Below are 16,688 nucleotides of genomic sequence, written 5' to 3'. Positions count from 1 at the left end.
AACAAAGCACTGAGCATCAGTTTTAATGGAATACCAATACTGCGTTCCCCCTTCCCCCCTTTTTGCTCCATAGACACACACCTTCCACACCCCTCCAGTTGCCAAATAAATGACACTATGCAAAAAAATTTGCTTCGGTTACGAAGCTGAATAAACAAGGAATAATTTTGCAAGTGGTCTCATATGTCTCTGCTTCTCTGCTTACAATGGGCACTAATAAGATTTGCCATAACTAATTCATTCTTTCACACCATTACTCTATTCTCTAACTTAAAAAAAAAAAAAAAGAAAAAAAAAGAATTAAATTCTGCATATCCCATGTGCATTTTTCTGCAACTTTCACACAGTTGAAACACAAGGGTTTCAACAGCAGAGCCCACCCCTCAGAATACAGACATTTTCACCTTAGTTTAGGCCTCTCAGTGAGGTTTAAAGGTGAGTTTTACTGAACCTAAAAGGAACAGAAGAATGTTTGTCACTTGTTTTCTTTGATTTTCCATTCTCATTTTTAAAAAAGAGATGTCTAACGGGATTGGAGGGAAATGGGAAGGCACAGAAGAGATGCAATCACAACACCAAAGGCAATGTGTTAGCGCACGAAAAGTAGAAAATCTCAACTCCAAGGGCAGTGTGCTAGCACATAAAAAGCAGAAGCAAAACCCATTAGCTGCAAAAACCTGGAACTCTCCTGTGTTTCCCTTCAGCCCGGCTAAGCAGAGCAAACACAAAGCAAACACCCAGCAGCAACACCCCGGACTCTGAGAATCCAGGCACCCTTCAGCCCACGCCGGCTCCTGGTCCTTCAGAGTGCTAGGATGCAGAGATCTTGGTGAAGGGCAAAAAACGTTTCTTTCTTGTTTTGATTGGTGGGCTCTTTGTTTGTAGGGAGTTTTTTTGTTTTGCTTTGCTTTGCTTTGTTTTGGTTTTTTTGCTGTTGGCTGGGTTTTGTCCAAGATTCACATCTCTCCTGACAGACTTAAGAAACAAACTCAAAATGCTTAAACCCACACTTCTTTGTTGCACTTTGTTCCCTCTGCTATCGGGGTATTTCTGCGTCCCAGGAGCACACCTTCACCAGCGCTGACCGAGCTTCTTTTGCTTTTCTCTTTTAGAACATCTGAGGCCTAAATTACTTGAACAAACAAAGGAGCTTTTCCCTCCCTCTCTCCCCCGCTGCCACCTCCCCCCATCAATGCCGGGTCTGCCCCTCCTCCTCCGGCACACAAATGGCCTCACACCAGACGGGGTGGAGGGAGGGCTCCCAATTACACCTCTTTATTAACGAGGGGCCACGGCGGGGAAGGGGCTGCAGCAGCGTGGGGTACAGACTGCGGCTGCTGGGGAGCGGAGGTCACGGGGAATTCTGCTGGGAAGGAGCCCATGTGCCAGAGCTTTGGCCCCCACCTGCCAGCCCACCCCGGGCCACGCTGGGTGGGCACTGCTGGCCTGCCCCCCCCTACCCCCCACATCTGGGAAAGGGTGGCAGGAAAAAAAGACCTGCAGGGCCCCCGGTTGTTTCTGGCAGCCTGTGGATGGGGTGAACTGAGAGGTGGTGGCGGGGGCCGCTTTGAAACCACCAAGCCATGGGGTGGGCGCAGAGGTCCTCGCTGCAGTTGGAGCAGTGGAAGGTGGGATGCCTCCTTCAGTAGCCCTGGGTGAGACACCTCTGTCTGCCTCAGTTTTCTGCTTGAAAACCTTAGGAAAGTGCTGAATATCCATGTTCTTTTGTACTCTTCAGATATGAAGTAGGCCAGCGATGCTCTGCTCATGGCAAGGGGTTTGGAATGAGATGGTCTTTAAGATCGCTTCCAACCCAAACCATTCTATGACCTACAACAGTTACAGGACACTGTCTTCAGTTTTCCATAAGTACCATCCATCATCTAGCTCCTTTCTCCCTATTTTTGTTGTGATTCATTTCCTTATAGGAAAGACAGGAGGGAGATTTTTGAGAAAAAGTCATGGTCAAAATCAGAACTCTTTCCTTCTCTCCCATTTGAACCTCAGGCCACCCTTCACATTCACCCTTCAATGTTGTGATATCACACCTGATGATAAACTTTCTGAGCCCCTTGAGCCTCTTATTTACCCATCAAACCCTCTGCAGAGCTGCCTGCGTGGCTGTCTCCATCTGGCAGAGTCCAAATCCTCCTTTCTCCTTACCTCACTGTTTAAATTCCTCTCCCACTGGGCTGCTGGCTTTTCCTCAGGAACAAAGCACAGCCCCTGTGAGCAAACACTTCTACCCATCTGTGTCCAGCAGCCATGACAAAAACAGCTCCCTTTACTCCTAAAGGCCCCCATAATTTTTTCCCCAGACCTCACAACATGCTTAACGCCCTTTCTCACTCCCTCCCTACTCTCAAGACTATATTTGGTTGCCTTGTCCAGTCTTTAGATTTGTTTGTTTACAGACCTTCTTGCTACCTGTGCTTCTTGTTGAGTGTCTTTGGGGTCTGCCTAGATCTGTGTTTTCGCACAAGACTGCAGGCAGGCAGGGAAGATGCAGAAAGAAAAGGGGACTAAAAGGGGAGCATAAAGCATTTCGACTTTTTCTAGCCAGGGATTAACACATGGGTTTAAACAAGGGGACTCCCTTCCCAGCTGACAGCAGCAGCTGCAGCTTCTGACTTGCTCACAGAGTGGCAGGGAATCGAATCAAAGAGAAAAGAAGAAAGAGGACAACCCTTCCTTGGGGAGTAGGAAACACAATACGAGCTATTCTAAAATCCTTGAAAATACTGGCTTGGTTTTAGGTCAGGCTCTCCTTCCCCCTTCTGTCCTGTGTGGCCCCCCCCAAGCCCCCTCTCAACAAAGGGAAATTGGTATTTTTCAAAATTCTTCTGAAAGCCAACCCGGCAGATGGTTCTTTCCATGCCGGGGAGGGAACAAAAAGAAAAACCTGCCAGGATACACATCACTGAGATGTGACAAAAATGGGCATGGTGACTGGCCTCTGACCCAGGGATTTCATAGATCTATTAAACCATGTGGCCAAGATGGACTGAGGCGACTTCTATCTGCAGCACGCAGCTGCTGTATCCCATGGGCTCGCGCTAAGTTTATTAGATTAAGTCAAGCCAGATAAACTGGAAAAAGACAGGGTTTCCATCTCCCACCTTTTCAACACCTTAGAACAATCTTCAACACCAACATCTAAGCAGGTGGAAGTGAAATTCAGCAGCTGAAATCACAATGTAATAATAAAAGGCTTGTTTAGACAGTAATTAGCAACAGTCCTACTTTACCAAAGTCTTACATATATATCAGTAATATGAACTCCTGCAGATGCAGAAAGCCAAGGGAAAGTCACTGTCAGCCCTATTATTACACTCAAATGCCTCAGGTTAAGGATCTAGGTGTCCATCACAAGCTGCTCTCCCTTTTCCTTAAGACATCCTCTTCCCTCTAGATGAACATCAACAGCCAAATTCCCACTCTCTTCGAGGGTGCCCCAAGCAGACCCCAGGGCTCTGCATCCCAAGCATCCAAGTTACCTGTGAGGATGAAGCATGACTTGGTTATGCACCACAGCTGCCAACCCAAGCACAGGGAGCAGCAAAGGGTGTGCTGCCCTACTGCAGAGCTGCCCTGTGCTTCACAAATTCCCATGAAGCATGTTGGCAGTCACTGTCCCCCAGTGACTAATAACAGCTCCTGCCCACGCCCAGAGTCAGTGACCTAAGGACAGATCGATCCCTCCCCATCACACTCTTCCCAGTTCCTCCTGTGCTGTAGCCACAGACGGAAACAGGCTTCCTCACCCACCCACCTCCCTCTTCAAATCAAGAATATAATTGTAAGTAATGCAATGGAATTAGGATCAGAGAGAGAAAAGGCTGGAGGGAATTTGTCCTAATGATTACATGAATTATTGAAGTATCCCATGGAAAAGAAGAGGCTGTCTTTGGGAAGAGTGCTTCATCAGCTGAGTGATGGTGAACACAACGTCAGAAAATGGACAAGACAAATTAATTATCCCCATCTAACCTGCACACAACATGAGATATAAGAAGTAGAATATGTTGCCAATCCAATAGCATCAGTTCCCAGTGGAAGATGCAATAAAACAAGTGCCTTCAAGCTCCTTGCTAATACACATTAGGCAGGTGACTAATGTAGAGACTGTCCCTGCAGCTTCTGGCGGGAAGCAGAAATGAGGGCTAATCAAGGTCCTCTTAGTGCTGCTGCTCCCCAGTGGAAAAAAAACATCTGCCTCAGGTCTACTTGTCTTAGTCTTAAGGGTAAGCTTTCATCAAATTACCCCACTGGGAATACAGCAGGTAAAGTTTAGGTGGAGCTACCCAGGCCAGCACAATGTTCTAGCACATACAGAGGAGCAGGGAAGACTACTGATAAAAGTCCATTTAGAAATTACAGTGTAAGGTCTATCTCCAAGGTATGAGGAAACTGTTTCCTACAACATCCTCCTGGGAGAAGTGTTTGCCAAGCACAGTCACAGAAGCACCAGGTGGGGACCCGGTGACCTGCCCTGTGGTGAGGCAAGGGTGTGACCAGTGGTGACACATCCAGTGTCCACTGCTCAGCCCTCTCCTTTGTCAGATAGAGTCATCAGCAAGGAGAGAGGGGCCCGTCCTCTGGCTCATTTGCTCCTGTCACTGCATTCCTTCCGAAGGGGAGAGCATTGGGCAAGTCGAAATTACCCACAAATCCCCTCAGGGCTGATTCTCATCTTTCAGCCATGTGGAAGGAGAGCAGCTCACATGAAGGTAGGACCGCAAAGTACTGAGATTCCTCAATGAACCACCCAAGTTTACAGTGGTAGAGCCGTTGTAACACTGATGTCAATAAAAGATACCATCTCTTTACAAACCTCACCACCCAGGTGAGGCAGAACCATGGGAAACTGATCAGAAGATAATGAGTCCTCCAGTAGATATTCCTCATTTGACTCTTACCACATTTTAGGGCTTACAGACCAGAAGGGATTATTAAGGGCATGTAGGTCAACCGATTGCATGCTGGCCCTGAAACTCCACCCCCTCATTTCTGCTTACAGCCCTAACTCTTCGCTAAGTTTTATTTTTAAGTGAGCAGTGAAGATGCGGAGAGTTAACGATTTTGAAACAAACTGACCAGTTTAAATGAGAACTAGAAGAGGACTGATTTCCAGAAGGGTTCTCCACTCAGTGCTTGGAGTGCAGGCCACTACCTGGGAGACTCAGTTGTGTCATGGTTAAGCAACCACAGCTCAGTGAAAAAGGTCTGAGTGTTACCCTGGCCTGCGACAGGTTCCTTGAGTGAATTACTTAATCTTATTACTCTATTTCACATTCTGTACTAAGAGACAAGATGGTTCCATTTATCCTCCTCTATACAGAGCTTGTGAAATTCTAGCAGGATCTCCTGATGCCTTCGTACAGGACCTGCCAGCAGCAGACGTGGATGTACAATAGGAACATGAGACACCACCTTAAAGAGAGCCTGGTAGAGACCCACTTAGTTCTGCAAACACGGCTGCAGGTGACTGTCTATCTTGAATGACCGTGTCCTCATCTTCAGCAATTCTGTCTTAGCCACAGTCCAAGCCACATCTCAGACATACAACCTCATCTGCAGCCTGTAGTAAGACACCTTAGCCCTTATGCTATCCTTTTCACTGCTAGCCCACAGATCCAGCAAAAAAAAAAAAAGAAAAAGATAATATCGAGATGTCTGGTGTGATACCACCCTGAAGAAGTGGAGTTTGCTATCCATCATACTTGGAAGCAGTGTCATGCTACTGGTGCATACAACATGGCTTGATAATCCCTCTCCTGATAGCAACCACCTGCAGCTCAGAGTCCAAATATAATCACGATGTAGAAATAGCACTTCATGTCCTGAAATGAAGAAGCCAGCAGCCACTGGTCTAATTCATGTTAGAGGTCATGGCAAGAAATGGAAAATAACGCTCTTAGGAAAACACAGCTAACTGGACTTGTCCTCAAGTGTCACGTATCAAGTGGAATCAATTTAACGTTCAAGAGTTGGAAAAGTCTCAGCACTAAAAACCAAAACAATGCATGTTTATTCTGGATATTTTTAGACTGGTTTCCTAAGGAAACAAGGCTAACATGGTTCACACTGTGTTTGTGTGCATGTGAATGCACACACAAACTCCTTGCCTTCATGATCCTCTCCTCAATGTTTTTGGAATATTTTGCCCAGTTTTGATCACATTTGATGGAAGAACAGAAATCTTTGTGATACAATATTCTAACAAGTTTTGTTCAAATTGTTCACTGGCCAGAAGAAAGGGATCCCTGGGGGGCTCCCAAAGAGGGCTTGGCCAGCAAGTTCACTTATCACTAGACACCAGAGAAGTCACATACTAGGAAAGTGGTCAGAAACCAATTTTCACAAGTTTCAGTGCTCTTAGAAAAAGCAAAAAAAGAGACAAGCTGAGGGCACCAGGTGAACCCACACTTCACATTCAAATGAGCTCAGATGGGTCCGTCACTCAGTCCCACTGGCTGGGCAAAAGAATGGGGACAGTAAGAAGCCCATCTGGGAATGAAGCATTTGAAGAATTAGATCTGACCTGAGGGGGCTAGCTGGGCGTGTCTGTGTGTGTGTGAAAAAGGGATTAAAGATGAAAAATCTGGAGGTAAATCAGAAGATATCTGTGGTCGGGTGTGCCTGGAAGGGGAGGGAAGGAAGCGCTGCATGCAAAAGCTGGTGCTGGAAGAACATGATCATGTACATGAAGGACTGACACCCAAAACCTCTGCAAATGAAGACACAACCAGTTTGCAGCCCTGGGTGCACGAGCCAGCACATCACATCTCCATCTCTGTTAGCCTGGAGGCCACAGTGCTTTCGAAACAACCCGCGTGTGCTGACTTGGCCAAGTGTTTACAAGGCTGCAAGAGCAGTACCCATCTCCTCCTTCGGTTGGGTGGCTGGGACTAAGGACCTCCAGCTCTATCCCCAGCTTCCTGCACTTGTCCCAGTTGCTTCACAAGTTGCTTTCCTGCAATGTCTCCTCAACCCCAAAACCAGATCCGCGGACGTTTTGTCACGCTTTGAAGAGAACGACACAGCACAAGCAAACAAGGAAATGTCACAGAGGGCCATCGAAACTCAGCTGTGGGAGGGAGAGACTGCTGCAAAACAAAGCCTGTCGTCAACACAGACAAGCTCCCCAGGCCCTGGTCATATGGCAGCTAATCAAATGCACCAAGTCTTCCTTGTTTGGCACTCAGTATTCAGCAGAAAAAGCCTGCTTACATTTCCTCAGCCCATCCCTTCATTGCCAGACGTTTGCTTCTTTAAGACACACTTGACTAGATGAAAAAAAAGTCACAATTCTTTGGGAGCAGACAGTGAGGGATGGGCATCAGCTGGCTCAGGCAGAGCACTGAGCTGGAAAAGACACTCTGCCTTATTCCTGTCACAAGATATCTGTGACATGATGCAATACAGACAGTTCTCCAGTAAGTTTGGAGGAGAAGGAAGGGTTAAGACCTGGGATCCAGCCCTTCCTGCTCTTCATAGAGAGAATCGAACCACCTTCAGGAGGGACCAGCTTCCTCCAGAGGCTGTGGGGGATCAAGAGGACTCAGCTCCCAGTCTGGGAACCTCAGGTGCCTTCAAGGACCAAGATGAACGCAAAGGGTTCTCAGCTCCTAGAAAAACTGGTTTCTTAAGCAAAGAAATTAATTTCTTCACAAAGAAAAAATAATTCCTGCTCTCTTCTTGAGGGGAGCCTAAGGTAGTTGTGGTGGGAGAGCACCAAACTGCAAGTGTTTCATTTGTGCCTTCAACAATGCGGTAGGAAAGAAAAGCTAGCCTAAAGGAAACCTGGGATGAGTATCAAAGAGCTGAATTGGTGTAGCTTTGCACCCGTACACTTGTGTAGAAAAACTGTAAAAACACTAGGAGCCTTGTGCCTGTTGGAGCAGCTCTGAATTGATCTCTCAGCTTCTCAAAAGCCAGTTTCTCCTTAAAGGCAACTTGAAGAACACTCCTCCCCTGTGTTGGCACTTCTGGGGCTCTACCAACGTGACATAACCTGGGAAGAGGCTGAGGTCTACTCTGCTGGTGTAAGCCTCAGATAACCTGCCACAAGCACCATTCAGAGCAGCCTCAAGGCTTTGCTGAGTAAGAGTAAGAACTAAATCAGCGCAAAAACAGGTCCAGGCTCAAAGGGCTGTGCATGCTGCATCCTTTGGGGAAAGAAAAAAAAAAAAAAGAAAAGAAAAAGAAGCTGTAAATCAAATCCTGCCACTTCAATCAGGTACAACGACACACAAATGCCTTCTCCTCCTCCTCCTTGCTAAGCCTCACACAGCACAGGGAGCAAGCACTTACGTCAGCTCCCCGAGCCACGTTTGGGATCGCAACAGGAAGAGCTGACTCAGAAGACATCTCGCACGGCGGATGCCCTTAGCAAAGAGGAATAAGCAAGCAGGATGAGCAATTGGATGATTATGCACACAAATCACTGGGGAGAGGAGTCCGGCACAGGGGTAATCCAGCAAGAGCTGCGGATGCACACGAGGACCTGGAGGGAAAGTGCAATGTGCAGTCAGCAATAAAAACAAGGGGGAAGTGCTCGTGATCTTCTGGAAGAAGGAGGGGTGCAATGGTGAAAGCACGTGAATGAGAGTCCTTCAGGAAAGGTGAGCTGTGGGAGAAAGTTGCGTATGTGGGGCAGGGGAAAGGAAAACTATGAATTGAAAGTGTTAGAACTGTTTCCTGCAGAGAAATGGCAAAAACACCTACAGAAACTCAAAGGAAAAAAAAAATTGCAAGAAAATCCAAAGATAGAGTTTTCTCTGCACACAAGGAATCTTTGCTTCCAATTCACTTGCTGCTGTGCTTATCTGTTAGCAGTAAAATGCATTCACCCATCCCAAGTTCCCAAAAAACCCTAGTGCACTAATAATTACAAAAAAAAAAAAAGAGTTTACATCCCCTGAAGAGGGACATTATGCATATGATGAAACCTCCAAAGAAACTTTGTCAGGCTATGCTTAAAGGAAAAAAAGGTGGAAAACGAAGTGTTTGCAGACATAAGAGAACAGACAGAAGAGCAAATGCAGGGAAGGGGTGAAAAAAGAAATAAAACAAAACCGAGGAAATACTGCTCATCTGGGGCTTGTTAAATGCTACATGACAGACAGGGAATGCTGATGGATTGCTTCATTGCATTTGGTGCCATACTTTCAGTGTCCTTCCAGACTGATGGCATGTTTCCTTATCTAAAGGAAAAGGCACCTTTAGTGATGCTGAGGATGCTGGACTTTAGCAACCCTGCTGCAGATGGGTGAGCAGCATGCCAGCATGCCAGCAGGACATCCTTTGGGCTCCTGGCTTTTTTTCTTCCCTCTCTCCCTCTCTCCAATCAGACTAAATGAAATAGAGCTATTTGTGGGTTTAGAAGTGGCAACGGTTCAGCCCGCTCCATCCCCAGGTGCCAAAGGGTTGAAATAAGAGAAAACTCTTACAGAACATTTGTGCACTTTCCAATTGCCACACAAGCAGCCGCAGGAACAGCCCAAGCTACGATTTGTCTTCTGAGCAGTCCCAGAAAAAGGGTTAGGAAGCTACCGTCGCTCTTATTTTCAAGCAGGGGAAGCTGATGTGAAATTTGGCATGGTCAGGACTTGAAAGAAACCCCAAAAGTTGTTGGGTTGCAGCCAAGCCTTCAAGCCAGGAGAGCAGAGGTTCCCAACACTGATGCTCTCTCATCCCCTCCCCACTCCAGGGCATCAGCAGCCGCACCCAGCAAGATCCTCTCCTGAATTCCCTCCCTTCCCATTCAGGATCACATAACATCCCTGGGGCGATTGCTCACATGGAGAAGCAACATGAGGAAAGTATTTAATGCATGTTTATGTCTTTTAATATAGTGTAGCAGCTGGAATCAAAGGCAAAAACCTCAGGCTTCGGCACATGAGTATCATGACTCTCCACAGAGCCCCCTTCTAATCACTGCCACTCTCTGGACCACAGCTTTAGAAATCAGGCACTAACCTCTATTGCCTAATTAGCAGAGCAGTGTAAGGCTTAGGAGCAGGCATATCTTCTTCCTCCCTAAGTGGCCACCGAATAAATGTTATATCCCCAGTTCACAGTCCCTTTTTACATTGCTGGCATTACCAGTCCTTTGTGTACCCACATGCTGTTACTTAAATTGCTTCCATGTTTTCATTACTTGCCCTCTGTGCTATGTGTATTGAAACTCCTGCAAGAAAGCTGAAGTGGTATTTCAAATACTGAGGACTACTGGAGATGTGGCTGGAAATATTATGAAACAAGCTAAAGTGATTTTTCAAATCCTGATAGAGTTTGCACTTCCTCAGGAGGAAAAATAAATTCGGGTGCTACTCCATGAGGTGTAGGACAACCACTCCCACCCACCAGAGACACAAGAATGGCAGCCCGGTCTGGGAGGCCTGTGTGTGTTCCCTGCATCCATGAGCAAGGTGGTAAACCCAAATAATGATGCTGCTCCCACGTGCAAGGGAAATGAGTGCGTTGGGCCAAACTCTCCTGGCAAAAATCCACGGAGGACAGTGGAGTGATGCCAGCTGAAGGTCTGGCCCACTCGTTTAAATGTGTTGTTCCTTCCTGCTGCTGCCAGTAGCTGCTTTTCTGGAGCTTGTGCTGATTAAAGCAACAGGCAATCAAACAGCCTAACGCTGAAATTTCAAAACCGCTAGAATCGTTTAAATGTGACAATCATTTTTTTTTTCCCCCCAGCCACTACTACAGCTCTCAGTGGTTCTGCAAGCACACACAGAAGGCTCCTGTGTGCTCTGCTTTCCCAGGGAAACACAGGGTTGGACCAGAGAGCTACATCTCCATGCGAGTTTCAACTTGCTCTTTCCTCCTAATTATCTTCCCCAAAAAATTTCTGTACCTGCCACAAGACACACGCGTTGGCTATGGAAGAAATTACGCTGGCAGCACTGGAACTTTTCTCCCACTCATTTCCAGCCTTCGCTTCCTGCAGTGCCTTTCATCACCCCATAGATAGGAGACGTTCACAGCCTGATCCTGAAACCCGCGAGCTGAGAGGCAGCCGTGTGCAAAATCCCTCCGGCTGCAGGGATGCAGGTTATTTCTCACCCTGGTGTTGCAGGCTGTAGGTGTCTCCAGGCATCAAAGCCCTTGAGATCACAGCACCAGGGCCTTCCAGATCCCTGCTGGGGACATCTCTGCTGCAGCTGTGTCCCAGCAGCTGCCACGCGGCAGCCGTTGGGTGTTATGCTAATGGATGCACCCGAGCAGCAGCCCTCCACCCATCTGCTCAGAGCATCCACCTGCTGGGTGGTAGGGGTTTTTTTTGTTCGTTTTAATGGCCAGATTAGACCAGTGCTGACCCAAAGCGCTCCCAGCCTGAGCACAGGGTGTGAACACAGCCCCAGCCGGCTCGGACCTCACAGCACAGGTGCAAGCTGGATGCAGCCATGTCTGCTTCTTTCAAACTCCTTGTCCTGCTGCAATTAAAGTCTCACCCTGAGCATAACCACGCTAACAAGGTGCATTTTTAGTTATTGTTCACATAGGGTTTGTTTGTTTTTTGTTTGGTTTTTCTTGCACATAACTTCCTTATACTTCGCTTTATTTATTCAACCTTTTCCAATGACCCCACGCAGGAGAGAATACACCTTCCATACCCATCTGACTGAGTGATAAATAGAAATGAAAGCTCTGATTTCTATGCAGTCATTTTCTTCACAGTCATTGCATGGTAGGCAGTGGTCTGCAATTCGTTTTTTCTCCCTGTGTGACCATGGAAGGATTGCTTGTGACACTTTTGCTGTCACCAAGCATAGTCTCAGGCAACTGCTGCTTCCTCTGAGACCTCTGCAAGCATTCAGGGAGGAAAGGAAAATTGATATAAGACACTGCTTGATGCTAAGACAGCCCATCCTTCCCAATAGGTGGGAAAATCCCTTCTTAGTGAGTTATAGGGCCAAACCTCTGCTGTGCTAAAAAGAGGTGCTCCTTTCATGGCCATAGACTGTGCCATTTAGCAAGATTCTGAGAAAAAAAATCCCCTTGTTGTTTGTTTCCCTCCCCTCCCCCCAAATTCAGCTTGTAAGAAAAGTACTCCAAGACTGAGTGATGTTAACCTCCCTGGGCTCTGCCTTGAGTCAATGGAAAGTGCTGAAGCTTCAAACAGTAATTTTGAGTTATGAAAATTTTAGTTTAAGTCAGTCTGCTGAGGAGGGTTTCTCCAGGGAGAAGTGGTGGCAATTAGCCTCCTCAAGGCTTCACATAAGCCTCTGAGCATCTATCAAGTGCATAATGTATGGGAAAAGAGGGATCAAAGCTGTATGAGCAGGAAAACCAAGTCATGCCCCAAGCTGTAATCAGTGGGTGCCTACATCCTAGATGAATTTGTCCAGGTTTTGGAGATACTCATGAGTCTTTCATCAAATCTGGCTTCCTGACTGAACTCATCATGGTGCCCATGTGCTACTAAGGAGGCAGAGGTGAAGTATTTGTATTTGATCTGACCAAAACTCTTTTTCTAATGACTGGGACAGAAAACACCACTACACCCAAAAAATCATGGGCAGTCCCCCCAGCAGTGCTGCTTAATACACTCAAATTCATTTTAAGAACTAGGTGTGGGAGACACTACTGAAAATTCAAGCCAACAGTAAAACAAAAGGGTGCTCCAGAAAACAGCTCATACAAGGAAAGGATTTTCTTTCTTTTCCCATCCTTGACTAAATGAAAAAATAAAAAAAGATCCATTTTTCCCCAAACATAAAGTACCAAGAATTTCTCTGCAGAAGGATATTTCAAGGAAATGATAAGCATCTGGAAGAAAATGAGACTTATAATGGAAGTATTTTCTGTGGCATAACTGTAGTGCTGCTCGCACAATGCTGTAATCAAGAATAATGGAGCCCTTCACCCAGAATACAGGAATGAATTCAATTGTTCACCGTGCACATACCTCTATTTTAAAAATGCAGTTGAATGCTTTAACTGCCAAAAGGCTCGAGCATTAGCGCTCAGGCACAAAGCAGTTCAGAAGTGGGCTCCTTCATTTCTCACTCGTGTAATGATTAATCTTAAAACTCAATTACACACAAAAATAGAAGAGGTCCTGTTGAACTTTTGATCCCTTCTGAATTGTTTCATCTGAAGGATAGTTCAAGATCATTCCCGATGCGTATGCGGTGGTGCAGGATGACACCCGCCCCGTGCTCCTCCATGGCCAAACCTTGCCAAGGTTATGCCTTGGATACAAACTGTTTGAGCAGGTTTATTCCTCCCTTCTCCCTCTGCTCCCAGGAAAAATTGGAAATATTGTGAAAGGACAGGACTTACCTTCTTTTTGGAGTGTGATCTGTCCTCCTCTTTAGCTGTTTTGCTGTTTTTCCCAGTTCTGGAAAGCTTCTGCTCCCCAGACTGCTTGATGGTGATTTTGATCTCGGGAGGGCAAATATAGTTCTCCAGGTTCTTTGGGGGCTTCTTCGCTCTCTTGGTGGTCTGGATCTTTAGCTTTAAACTCCCCTCTGTGAAGTTTGCCTCCTTGATGGAAAACTCCTGCTCCTCCAGGCCATCTCCCGCCACCCACTTCTCGCTGTCCGCATTGGAAGTGGAATCCACGTCTCTTCCAGAACCCAGCTCATCCTCTTCCTCTGGCTCCAGCCTCTCACTGCTCACTGGGATCCCTTTCCCCGAGCCTGCTGCAGGCAGCATCGTCTCCCCTGCGCAGCTGGAGACAGGAGGAGGCTTCGTGGAGGTGACAGCAGCAGGCAGAAAATCTGCCTCGCCTCCTCTCTGCCGGGAGCTGCTCAAAGTCTCCCTGGGCTCCATAGCAATACCACAATGCCCTGGAGTTTTGCTGGAGGGAAGGGGAGTGCGGGAGGGGGTGAGGAAAGCAAGGGCAGCTGTGATCCCAAGGAGCGAATGGTCACTGTCCACCAAATTCAATGTCCCGGTCACCCAGAGGCTGCAAGTTGCTCAGAAGAGACCAAATCTGCCACTGTCAAAAGAAAGAAGAAGAAAGAGAGGAAGTTAGCACACATACACACATATCCAATGAGGGTGAAACAGGGCACAGGGCAAATTCAGGCTTCCCCTGTAGCATCCCAAGGGCTTTCCTTGAAGCAAAATGGGAACTGAGGCTCACCAGCATTTCTGAGGGCTGGACCTGGTATCACAAAGCAAGGAACAATAGCCACATGTATTGGTAAACTGATGAAAATGAATATATATATATGTATATAAAAAAAACCCAAAATACCCAAAATTGTTCTCTAAATCCAAATGTCTTCAACTCAACTTAGGAAATAAAGGAGGAGACGGCCAGTTTTCCACAACCATGAACCTCCCCCTTTACTTCAAAACTGTCACTGTCACAGGGTTTTCAGAGGGGGAAAAAAAGTAGAGGCAGATACTTGCCTTGGGTTTAACAATAATGCATTGATCAGAGCACAGAAAACATGGTGCTGCCCTCTGAATCACCAAACTCTCTATTTCCCCATTTCCCACGTATGAGAGAGAGATGCCCTTGGCAGCCAGGTATTCTGATCTCAAAGTTTTCCAGAGTTCCTCATTCCCTTGGGTACCACTGCTCTGTTGTAGAGACTTGGGCTGGCTGATGCACTGACTGTGCTCTCATCCTTGCAACTTTTGTCTTTCTTTGGAACATCAGAGATGGAACCCTCTGATATGGAAGCACTCGTACTTGGTACCTTATAAAGTCTCAGCTAAAGTTAAGGGGAAAAGCTGTGAATGTTCAACTGAGGCAAAAGTTGTGTCACCCAATGACATGAAAGACTAATATCAAATATCTTGTTAAAAATAACACTTATACAGTGGTTTTTAAAGGTATTGAGGTGTTTTCACACATCCTCCTTAAAACCCCCTAATGGCACACCCCCACATGTATCCATCATTGGCAAGCCAGTTTAGGTTACAGAATTAGCAGAGGAGTCTACAAAACTGTAGCCTTCAAAATTAGCAGAAAGAAATAAATATATTTTCTGCTACTTTAGGAGAAACAGCTCCCCAGTGGATCAGAGTAACACTTCTGGCATATGGAGAAGGAAACAAGAAGGCACTGCGAGGAGTAGGTGCATAGGGTGCAGACCGACTCTGTCAGCAACAACTCCCTGCTAGATTAGCTCTGCTACACTCAACTCAACTGCAGTCAGGATCTGAGCACAGCCAGGGATTTCCTAGATCATTCTTAGCAGCAATATATAAAGGAGAAGCAAAAATGTCATGCTACCTATCACCAAATCAGAACAGCAATGTCAGTGTAGACTAGTCTGAAACACAGCTCAACTGGAAAAAACACATCCTTGTACCACTGGCTTCTTTCAGCTTTTTAAAGGTCCCTTGCAGGAGCTTGAAATTCAACAAGAAGTAATAACAAGCACCTTTTATTAGTTATAGATCCACATTTACACTGGAGCTTGGCCATGGGTCACTTGTCTGACCTGGGCACATATGGCTACTAATGAAAAGTCCTAAGCATCCTAGAGCTCCATGAAATCATTAGGTGACCTCCACCCAAGTCCCAGCAGACACAAATTCAAATAAAGTTCCCATAAATAGCACAAGCTGACAACTCAAGCAGAAAGAGAAAAAGAAAAAAAAAAAAGGGAGAACTCAGAGCCTCAATTGCCATCTGGCCTTAGAAATGGTTTCTGTAGCTCACAGGAGATAGAAATACACCATAAAAACACTTAAGTTGCACATCTCCTGGAAATAGGGGAAAAGACTCATTTCCCAGAGCTGCTGCCACTGGTCTCATTTAAGACGATCTTGAGGAACTAACAGACCCAAGGTTTCCTGCATACCCACCCTGACTCACCCTGAGGTCAGCAGGTCTCTCCACCACCTGGGAAACAAGGATCATGCTTACCTCCTTCAAACCCATTCTGGAGTGGGTTAGTTAATGTCCTTGCATAGTTTCTAACCCAAGTGTTTACCGTGTGGTAGTTGCTAATTACTAACGCAATTAGTACGTTAAAGCCACCCAGTTGCAAGGAACTGCTCCACCTAATTTACTGACTTTGCACCTTGCCTTGCCTCTCCTTTGTGCCTGTGGAGGTGATGGGAGTCAGAGCTGCCACCTTCCTCTTCCAACCCGTCCAATAAAAAAAAAAAAAAAAAAAAACACAACAAAAAAAAACCAAACACCCCCTTCCCCCTCCCCCCCGCCCCCCAAACTATCTTATTTATCTGCCATTTTGCATTGTTAATCTACTTGGAGAGGGACACAATGTACAGCACGCTCCTGGGCTGCAACACAAACACAAGGTGGTAAAAGCTCGGCGGTGGTGCAGCATTCCAGAGAGTTACTGCTTTGGTATGCACGCATGTACAATGGGCACTCTGTGCCGGCCTCCGCCCACAGGCTTTTAACCTCTCTCACTGCTGGTTGGAAAGGGAAGGCTCTGGCAGACAGCACCTAACTCAGCACGATGAGTCTGCAGCCACCAAGGCTGCAAGGAAGGGACCACGGCCACCACACCACAGACACTTGGTGCCTGGTGTTCAACGGGAGTTTAAATACAGCTCGTGGCTGCATTTAAGAGCCTGCAGAAAGAGCCAGGAAGGGCCTTTCAGGTTTTGAGTCACTGGGTAATATTTTTTATGGAGGGTGAATAAAAACCCAGGTTTCTGCACTGAAGTCTGGTTGTGGGTCTTGGACCCAAACTCTGGGTCATAATGTCCAAACACTCATCCCAGCT

At 46.6% G+C, this 16,688-nt stretch overlaps 1 protein-coding gene across 1 annotated transcript in view; it reads right to left on the bottom strand.

The window, feature by feature from the left end:
- Positions 1-15,843, bottom strand: part of SETBP1 (SET binding protein 1) — a 248,300-nt gene extending 232,457 nt beyond the window's left edge. The window contains exons 1-2 of the mRNA XM_039381165.1: positions 15,806-15,843; positions 13,306-13,966 (exon numbers count right to left, since the gene is read on the bottom strand). Coding sequence (XP_039237099.1) covers positions 13,306-13,797 — 492 coding nt within the window. The 5' untranslated portion in view covers positions 13,798-13,966; positions 15,806-15,843. The remainder of the gene's footprint in view (positions 1-13,305; positions 13,967-15,805) is intronic.
- Positions 15,844-16,688: the final 845 nt, after the last annotated feature.

Source organism: Pipra filicauda, unplaced genomic scaffold (assembly GCF_003945595.2).
Source record: "Pipra filicauda isolate LSUMZ 115617 unplaced genomic scaffold, ASM394559v2 scaffold215_size1667880_pilon, whole genome shotgun sequence".
NCBI lineage: Eukaryota > Metazoa > Chordata > Aves > Passeriformes > Pipridae > Pipra > Pipra filicauda.
Note: the sequence above shows the minus strand (reverse complement) of the source record. Positions and strands in the feature narration are given on the sequence as shown.